The 9,987-nt window shown below is 29.8% G+C and overlaps 1 protein-coding gene across 1 annotated transcript; it reads right to left on the reverse strand.

Moving 5' to 3' along the window:
- Window positions 1-6,419: 6,419 nt before the first annotated feature.
- LOC135958012 (putative nuclease HARBI1) lies at window positions 6,420-7,255 on the reverse strand. Its single transcript, XM_065508875.1, has 2 exons — window positions 7,128-7,255; window positions 6,420-7,061 (listed from the first exon to the last, which is right to left on the reverse strand). Exons 1-2 carry the CDS (start codon window positions 7,253-7,255, stop codon window positions 6,581-6,583), a joined length of 609 nt encoding a protein of 202 aa, XP_065364947.1. The 3' UTR covers window positions 6,420-6,580.
- Window positions 7,256-9,987: the final 2,732 nt, after the last annotated feature.

The raw sequence follows: 9,987 nt of genomic DNA on the forward strand, positions 1-9,987 counted from the left end.
TAACAAAATTTAATGAATTTCTATGTGGAAACACACAGTTATAATTCCGGAGTGGGTATATTAGATTGTGTGGACCTTCTTCCACAATGTTTACACATTGTATTACTATATAGCGTTGCAGGTTAAAAGTAAATGGCAAAAATGCCAATCAAACTCACTTGTGAACCTCATGTAGTTCACTGCCGGAGGAATATCAAACAAAATCATATACTATTAAAATGGAACTTATTCGCCAGAGGAGTGGAAATTGTGTTTAGCAATTGCAACAGTATCGTCTGTTATTCCAAAGTTATCTTTAAAATCCACTTTTTTAAGATAAAAAGTAAAAAGAATTCCTTAAAATAGGTTTCAAGTAGGGTTGAACCATTATTAAATTTCATATATTTAACAATGGTTTACTACAAGTGTTTTAAGCCTAAGCCTGGCAAGCCTATATCCAAGGCAAATTCATATTTTGAAAACAATTATTTATAAAAACAAATAACTTTAAGTTTATCGAAAAAAAAACATATTTTCTAGGGTATTGGATGTTGTAATGAGATAATCACCCTTATTGTGTTTGTCGTTTTCGCGGCGTTAGCTAGACGTTTTTTTTAAATGGTACCGTGATTGGCAAAAAACGCCAATAAATACGACACTCTTCAAATCTATTACAAAAATAGTACCGTGTTTGGCGTATTTGCCTGTCAAAAGTACAAAAATTTGTCGTTTAACATTTTGATCACGACGTTATTAAAATTATTTAAGAAATAAATGCAATGGAAGGAAATAAAATGTAAGCATGCAAAAAATTTAATATCATTGAAATATAATTTAGTTTTTATGTACTTGTGTACATAACTCTGGTGTATATTTCAGAGTAAAGATCACAACTGCCACACAGTTTGCGAAGTTAGTAGCAATATTGGAGCAAAAACCATATTTGGCGAAGGGCTTCCATAAAAGTTTAAATAAAATAAATGTTAAAGAGGAGTGGAACACCGTTTCAGAAGAACTAAATTCTATGGGTCCCCCATCCCGTTCCGGAGAAGGTTGGATGAAGGTGTGGGCCGATTTTAAATTTAAATTGAAAAAAATCTAACTCATAACAAAGCTGAAAGCTATGCTACAGGTGGTGGGCCGTTCAATAAAAATACTTTTTCAGCTGTCGAAGAAGCAGCAATTAATTTATTAGACATGCATGCTGTTACCGAACATAGAGATCCATTTGGAATTAAGAGAACGCGAAATGTTTCACCAGACCCCGAGCCAAATTTAGACCCTGTTACTGACATTAACGAAATTGAAGAGCCGAGTACTTCACCTGCGGCACCTATGCTAAAAAAAAATAAAAGAAATAAAAATCAGGAGAAACTGGGACTTTTAGAACAACAAAAAAAACTTCAAAAAGAGTTATGCATAGACTTGAAAAATAAATTGTCGGAAATAGAACGATATACCCGGAGAATGTGTAAGGCTAAAGAGGATAAATTGCGTTTATATAAGGCGGAACTCAAAACCAAAGAAAAACAAGTAAGAGTGCTATATTCGGCTGTGCCGAATCTTATATACCCTTCACCAAATTATACTTCAAAATTTTTAATATTTTTAGGTAAACAAAATTTAATTTTTTTTCCAGTTGTTTTTTGAATTTTTTGAAAAAAAAAATTTTTCGATTGTTATTTTAAATTTAAAATTTTTTTTTTTTTTAAATTTAAAAAATTTTTTTTTTTGAAAAAATTCGGGTTCAAAATTTTTTCCCGATTTTGACTCATTGTAGGTCCAACTTACTATGGTCTTATATACGTAGTTGCAAATGTCTTTGAAATATCTATCATTAGATATCCATATTGTCTATATTAATGTCTAGTAGGGTCAGACTAGGGTCAGACTACGCAAATTATTTGACACAAGATGTTTCATGTGTTTGATCAAAACTACATCAAATAATTCATAGGTTGATTTTGTGTTCACACTGTACACATTTATTTGCCATATTTGTTTAATTAAACTACACCGAAATACTATCAAACACACAAAGGGGAAAATATATTTGACTTGTGGTAACATTTATGGTAATATTTGTTCTAAATAATTATTAAATAAAGCTGCAAAACAACTTTAATTTCTTTCATCAATAAAAAAGACATTTCTAGAAAGTAAAATATTACCAGATTTTGCTTTACATTTGAAAGAATTATGAAATTTCAGTACTTTTATTTAAGCGTCAAATATTTTATGTTTCTAGTTTGAACACAAAATATTTTTGCACTGCAAACAAGAAAATAGCTGAATTTGGTCAAACAAATTTATTTGCCAATATGAAAACATTCTTGTAATGTGACCAATGTGTGACCACTAAACAGCAAATATTTTCCTGCATTTTGGGTATTTTTTTATTTGATCTTGCAATTCATTTGCAAGATCAAACAGCGTCAAATAACAGCTGTTGCATCATGTGTTATCGCAAAAGTAGTGTTGCTATATCTTAAATTAAAAATCGCTAAATAATGAAAACAAATCGCGAAAAGAACACAAGCTTGAACAATTTAATAATACTAGGATCGCCTGGTGGTCAAAATTCGACCACTAATAACGAAATTATACAGTTACTTTGAGTATACGTAAAAATATTTTTTCACGTTTGTGTACAAATACACGTGTATTTAGATGTGCATAAACATGTTGTTGTTGTTTTTCAAGCAAATTTAGAACGCTTTTTAACACTTATGGAAATAATTTTTAAAAAAAATTTATATTGTGCACATCTAGAGAAAATAATCTTTTAAACCATATATGTTTCATCAATATTGGTGGACAATAACATACTTAAAAGTGTACCACAAAAAAACGTGTGGCCTATTTATATATAAGATAATTATTAAATGTTTATTTATTAAATTATATTACTATCACAATTCATATTTGAAATTGAATGGAAATGTAATTATGTTTTATCCCAGTAAGCACCAAACACCCAAAAATTCAAGCACTTGAACATTTTGTTGGAATTTGACTTGAATGCAGATGTAATTATGTTTTAAACTTGAAAAATATTTGAAAAATTAAATATCATTCAAATAAAAAACATATGGCTTGAATTAATGTTTCCTTTTTACTGGAGAATGCTGTTGAAATAAAGTGTAATACAACTTTAATTCAATTTCTTGACTATAATTCAAGGCTTGAATTACACTTGCTATCAACTTGAATTCCAGTAAAAATGCTCATTTTTTTTTTTTAATAAATATTATTAATCGAACACGACTTTTTCCAAACTTTTTTCATTCAGAATAAGAACATGTTTACAAATATTATAAAATTTTACGGAAATGTTTACCTTTTTTACATAAATTTTTAATTAATTCCAATTCAATCGCATTATCTAAAAATTTATAATAAAAATTTTTATATGATACCAAAATTAGAAAAGTAAAATATGCTATTAGAGATATTCTTCTTCTGCAGTAGAAAAAAATTAAACAGATCATACTGTTTAAGAATTATTTTTTAATTACAATCAATTCATACTATTTATGTATGTAAGTATAAAAAATTTTCTTTGATTTTAAATTCAATCTATATAAAATTTCAGTTAATATTCCATATGTACATATGAGCAATTTTAAATTTTGAAAATAGACAAACTCGATGTATAAATAAAAAATAATCAAACATCAGACTATGTTAAACGTATAAAAATATAAATCGCATAAAATTGCAAAAATCGCAACATACTTCATGCCTTAAATTAGTTTTTCTCCCAGTATGTCATCCTAGGCTGAATGACTTTTATGTGAAGAAGAAGACTTCATTTATTGATGCAATTATTTAGTGAAAATAATTTAACAGGTATGTTCTGTAATCCACGTGATTTCAAATCACATACCGTTTTAAAATCACACATGTGATTTGTGCCTGTTCTGTAAATCACACTGTTATTATATTTTTCGGTGTGATTTTAAATTTTCGAAAGCACAAGAAAACATTATTTACAAACATATTTTAAATGTTTTGTTTTGCTAATAATTTTGTAGAAATATTAAAGTGAAAATAAAAAAATGCCTGGAGCTTCTGTTATATCTTTAATGGAATTAAAAAGAATGGAACTACATTTTATAAAAATTTTGCAAAAACTATGGCGCAAGCTCAACCACTATGTCAAAAAGAAAACAAAACAGTAAAGCTGCCACAGTACACAATTGCTTTTGGTTACCACTTGCTTCAACTTTGTTGCATTTTTTTTTCCAATTTGCGCAAAAAACTTAACGCATATTGATAACTTATAATATAATCTAACAAATATTATAAATTTTATGACGAATTCTATAATTAATTTAAAGATATTGAACATATTTTAGACAAACATTAAAAAATTTTAGTCCGGCAAGCTTCCATGTATTTTCGAAAATCATAAACAGCTGACAACTGAAAACAAACCTGAAACCACAAAAGAAATCACAAAAGCAAATAAACTTATTACAGCAGAAAAGGTGTCTCTAGATTTTTATTTTTTATTGTAGGTGTTTTTTTAATAAAACAAGTAATTCTATAAGAAAATTAATAAAGGACATATTGTTTAATTTATTTAAATAATTTATTTTAATATTTTCCATTCAATAGCCGCAGAAATAACCAAGTGATTTGAAAACATTAGTGACTTTGTTGAACGTTTTAAAATCACAAAATTATGTGCTCAGAACACCATTTATGTGATTTCAAACCACTTTTATAAAATGTGATTTGCAGAACATACCTGTAAATAACAAATATTCAAGAAATATTGAATATGTATTTATGTTTAAAAAAAAAATATTGAATTTGTGTCTTTAATTTAGTACGAAAAATATTTAAATAATCACCTCTTATTTTTCCGCCATGCTGAGCAAATAATTTTCTGTTTTTTTCTATTTCATCAAACAATTATTTTATGAAAGTGTTTGATATAGTGTGACCACACGGAAAATATATTTACTGATTCTTTTTCGCAGCAGTTTGGTCAAACAAAAAGTGAAAAATTAAATTCAATATATGATAACAAAATTCAATAAATCTCTAATAAAATGATTACTTTACAATTCGAAATAAGTGCTTTAACCTTAAAAATATTTGCAAGATCAAATTATATATTTTTTAGGTATTTATGTAGCTAGTGGTCACACTTTGTTCACATTAAGAAAATATTTTCTTTGCCGACAAATAATTTAGTTTGACTAAAATCATCTGTTTTGTTGTTTGCTCTAAATTTTATTTGTGGTCAGATTCAGGCAATGAAATATTTGACGATAAACGTCAAATATTAGCTGTGTGTGACCGTACCTTTAGTAATCCAGATATAGGTAAAAAATAGGTCAAAAATCGAGGTTGTCTTGGTTTTTTCCTCATATCTCAGCCATTTGTGGACCGATTTTGCTGATTTTAAATAGCAAAATTCTCGAAAGCATGTCTGACAGAATTATTGAAGATTTGGATCCCGAAGATATCTGGGGTCTTCAGAAAACTGATTTCAACAGACAGACAGACGGACATGGCTTAATCGACTCCGCTATCTATAAGGATCCAGAATATATATACTTTATAGGGTCGGAAATGAAAAATGTAGAAATTACAAACGGAATGACAAACTTATATATACCCTTCTCACGAAGGTGAAGGGTATAATACAGAAAAGCTCATTTAGAAATACGCAAATCCGAACTAGAAATTAAAAGAAAAAAAATTGAACTCGAAGAGTTAATAAGAAGTCAAATGACTTATTTTTTTTTCTTGCTTTTATTTATTTAATTACATTTAAATATTTATATTAGAACTACTTAAATGTTTATGTTTTAATAGACAAATGCAAAACTATCGTTTTAAAATGGCTGTTTCAGGTCATAGTTAACTATAAGTCTTAGATTTAAATAACTCATCAATTTAAAAATTAATAAAAAATTAATTCATTATTTTCAAAGATTAATTGAAATCACAGGACACGTTACTTAAAGCATACATACAAAAACATACATGTTTTTTAATAAAGGTAATAAAAAACTAATCTTAAAATATTAAATAAATTGTTCCATAATTTTTTTTCGGATATTTCATCGCTTACGTCAATTTCAGGCCATTCTATATTAAAATGAACACAAATGTTGTGTAGAGCAGCGCAAACTGCTGTAATTTTTGCAGCAAACTCAGGGCTATAGTGCAGTTGCCGGGCACCAAGTAAACAGCAAAATCTGTTTTTTAATACCCCTATGCACCGCTCCACTACATTTCTTGTTCGGGAATGAATTTCATTAAAGTTACTTTCTGGTGAACCCTGAAGCGCCAATCGGAATGGTGTTATCAGGTACGGCTCCAACGGATAACCTGCATCACCTAGAAATTAACGAAAATTTAATTAGTTTTGATATCAAAATAAAAACAAATGTGTTTGCAAAAATGTATTTACCTAACAGCCATGTGTTTCTTTCTCCATTTTCATATCTTTGTTTTAAGTGATGTTTTAATTCACTTATGTTCCATATTAGAGAATCATGGCTCGACCCAGGAGAATGTGTCTGAATGTAAGAAATGCGAAGTCTGCGATCGCAAGCCTAAAATGTTTTATACGAATTTAGAAGTATTGTTTGAAAAAATACAATTTTGTACTTACCAGCATGACATTAAGCGAATAGAATCCTTTTCGGTTAAAATATTTAAAACGATCTACAACTGGTGGAGGTATAATTGAAACATGTGTTCCATCGATGCAACCAATTACACCAGGGAATCCTGTTTTACGAAAAAAGTGTATTTTGATTTCATTTTGTTTTGCTTCGTCAACTTCAAATGAAATCCATCTTGGACACAGTTCACTGTACATCGCTTCTATGCACTCATTAAAAGACTCGCTTACTGTTGTTTGGCAGAGGTTTACATAATGATCATTCCCAGCACCTTTTTGATAACTGCCTTCGGCGAGTATTCTCATTGTTGCTGTTAGCTTGATTAGTTTTGATACAGCTGTGTTTCTTTTTGGGTCTTGCATTTTGTGTGAAATTTTATTTAAAACGTATTTAAAAGCATCTTTATTAAGTCTAAAATAACTAATAAATCTGAAACAAATATAAACATTGCTACATACCAATATATTTGTAATACGTTATTGTTTTTAAGCTCACTTTTTGTTTGGAAGTTTAAAAATATTTGATTGCTGTCGTAACTGCTTCCTTACAGCATTTATTTCTTGAATGCTGACTGCTTCTTCATCTTCAGACGATGATGATGAATAAAAAGCTACACTTAACATTTTCACAAGTAAAATAACACAATAATTTCACCAAAAATTTAAAAATTTGATTATATTTACTTTTTTAATTTATAAACACTTGTTTGACAGATCTTTAACAGGATGTTTCAAAATCATTTAATTTAGCGTATTCTTTTACATTGTGAATCTTTTACAAAACTTTATCGCCGTGAAAATAACAAAGTAGTTTATCAAACTAAATTGGTTTCACTCAATTTGAAGAGAGTAACACAAAAATCCTCTCTTGCAGACTTTGTGCAGCCAAAAAAATGAGTGTTTTATGCTTTGCAGAAGTGGTGCCAAGTTTATTTATGCTTAGTACATATAATTTTACGTAATTTATATGGCAACACCTAAAATTTAATCATGTGCAGTGAATGTGTTGTTCTTCTTCTTTATAATATATGGGAGAGGATTTTTGAGTTAACAAACTAATTAACAAACTAAATAAAAGAGATAAAGTGAAAAAAAACATTTATTTAAATATTTATTAAATTAAAATAAATAATATAAAAAGATTTACATTTCTTTATTTCTATTTAATTTATATTTATTTATAGGTTTTTGTTGAACAAAGATTTCAAAAACTTTACTGAATACACTCTTTTGGCCCTGGGGCCAAATTTAGGACTTCTGACCGAGTTTGGTCAATGGCTTGTTATAGTGGACCACAATACCTACATTTTGTCATATTCAGTTTTTTCGTCCATAGTTTTTTGTTGAACAAAGTTGTCAAAAAACTATTTCTTCAAAATATCACTTAATGTACTCTTTTGGCCCTGGGGCCAAATTTAGGACTTCTTACCGGGTTTGGCCAATGGCCTGTTATAGTGGACAACAATACCTACATTTTGGCATATTCAGTTTTTTCGTCTCTAGTTTTTTGTTGAACAAAGTTGTCAAAAAACTATTTCTTCAAAATTTCACTCTATATACTCTTTTGGCCCTGGGGCCAAATTTAGGACTTCTGACCGGGTTTGGACAATTGCATGTTATAGTGGACCACAATACCTACATTTCGGCATATTCAGTTTTTTCGTCTAAAGTTTTTTGTTGAACAAAGTTGTCAAAAAACTATTGCTTCAAAATTTCACTCAATATACTCTTTTGGCCCTGGGGCCAAATTTAGGACTTCTGACCGGGTTTGGCCAATGGCCTGTTATAGTGGACAACAATACCTACATTTTGGCATATTCAGTTTTTTCGTCTCTAGTTTTTTGTTGAACAAAGTTGTCAAAAAACTATTTCTTCAAAATTTCACTCTATATACTCTTTTGGCCCTGGGGCCAAATTTAGGACTTCTGACCGGGTTTGGCCAATTGCTCGTTATAGTGCACATCAATGCCTACATTTTGGCATATTCAGTTTTTTCGTCTATAGTTTTTTGTTGAACAAAGTTGTCAAAAAACCATTTTTTTCAAAATGTCACTTAATGTACTCTTTTGGCACTGGGGCTAAATTTAGGACTTCTGACCGGGTTTGGCCAATGGCTTGTTATAGTGGACAATAATACCTACATTTTGGCATATTCAGTTTTTTCGTATATAGTTTTTTGTTGAACAAAGTTGTCAAAAAACTATTTCTTCAAAATTTCACTCAATGTACTCTTTTGGTCCTGGGGCCAAATTTAGGAATTCTGACCGGGCTTGGCCAATTGCTCGTTATAGTGCACATCAATGCCTACATTTTGGCATATTCAGTTTTTTCGTCTATAGTTTTTTGTCGAACAAAGTTGTCAAAAAACCATTTTTTTCAAAATGTCACATAATGTACTCTTTTGGCCCTGGGGCCAAATTTAGGACTTCTGACCGGGTTTGGTCAATTGCGTGTTATAGTGGACAACAATACCTACATTTTGGCATATTCAGTTTTTAAGTTTATAGTTTTTTTGTTGAACAAAGTTGTCAAAAAATTATTTCTTCAAAATTTCACTCAATATACTCTTTTGGCCCTGGGGCCAAATTTAGGACTTCTGACCGGGTTTGGCCAACTGCTCGTTATAGTGCACATCAATACCTACATTTTGGCATATTCAGTTTTTTCGTCTATAGTTTTTTGTTGAACAAAGTTGTCAAAAAACCATTTTTTTCAAAATGTCACTTAATGTACTCTTTTGGCCGTGGGGCCAAATTTAGGACTTCTGACCGGGTTTGGTCAATGGCATGTTATAGTGGACAACAATACCTACATTTTGGCATATTCAGTTTTTTAGTTTATAGTTTTTTGTTAAACAAAGTTGTTAAAAAACTATTTCTTCAAAATTTCACTCAATATACTCTTTTGGCCCTGGGGCCAAATTTAGGACTTCTGACCGGGTTTGGCCAATTGCTGGTTATAGTGCACATCAATACCTACATTTTGGCATATTCAGTTTTTTCGTCTATAGTTTTTTGTTGAACAAAGTTGTCAAAAAACTATTTCTTCAAAATTTCACTCAATGTACTCTTTTGGTCCTGGGGCCATATTTAGGACTCCTGACCGGGTTTGGCCAATTGCTCGTTATAGTGCACATCAATGCCTACATTTTGGCATATTCAGTTTTTTCGTCTATAGTTTTTTGTTGAACAAAGTTGTCAAAAAAACATTTTTTTCAAAATGTCACATAATGTACTCTTTTGGCCCTGGGGCCAAATTTAGGACTTCTGACCGGGTTTGGTCAATTGCGTGTTATAGTGGACAACAATACCTACATTTTGGCATATTCAGTTTTTAAGTTTATAGTTGTTTGTTGA

The sequence above is a fragment of the Calliphora vicina genome, chromosome 4 (genome assembly GCF_958450345.1).
Source record: "Calliphora vicina chromosome 4, idCalVici1.1, whole genome shotgun sequence".
Classification (NCBI taxonomy): Eukaryota; Metazoa; Arthropoda; class Insecta; order Diptera; family Calliphoridae; genus Calliphora; species Calliphora vicina.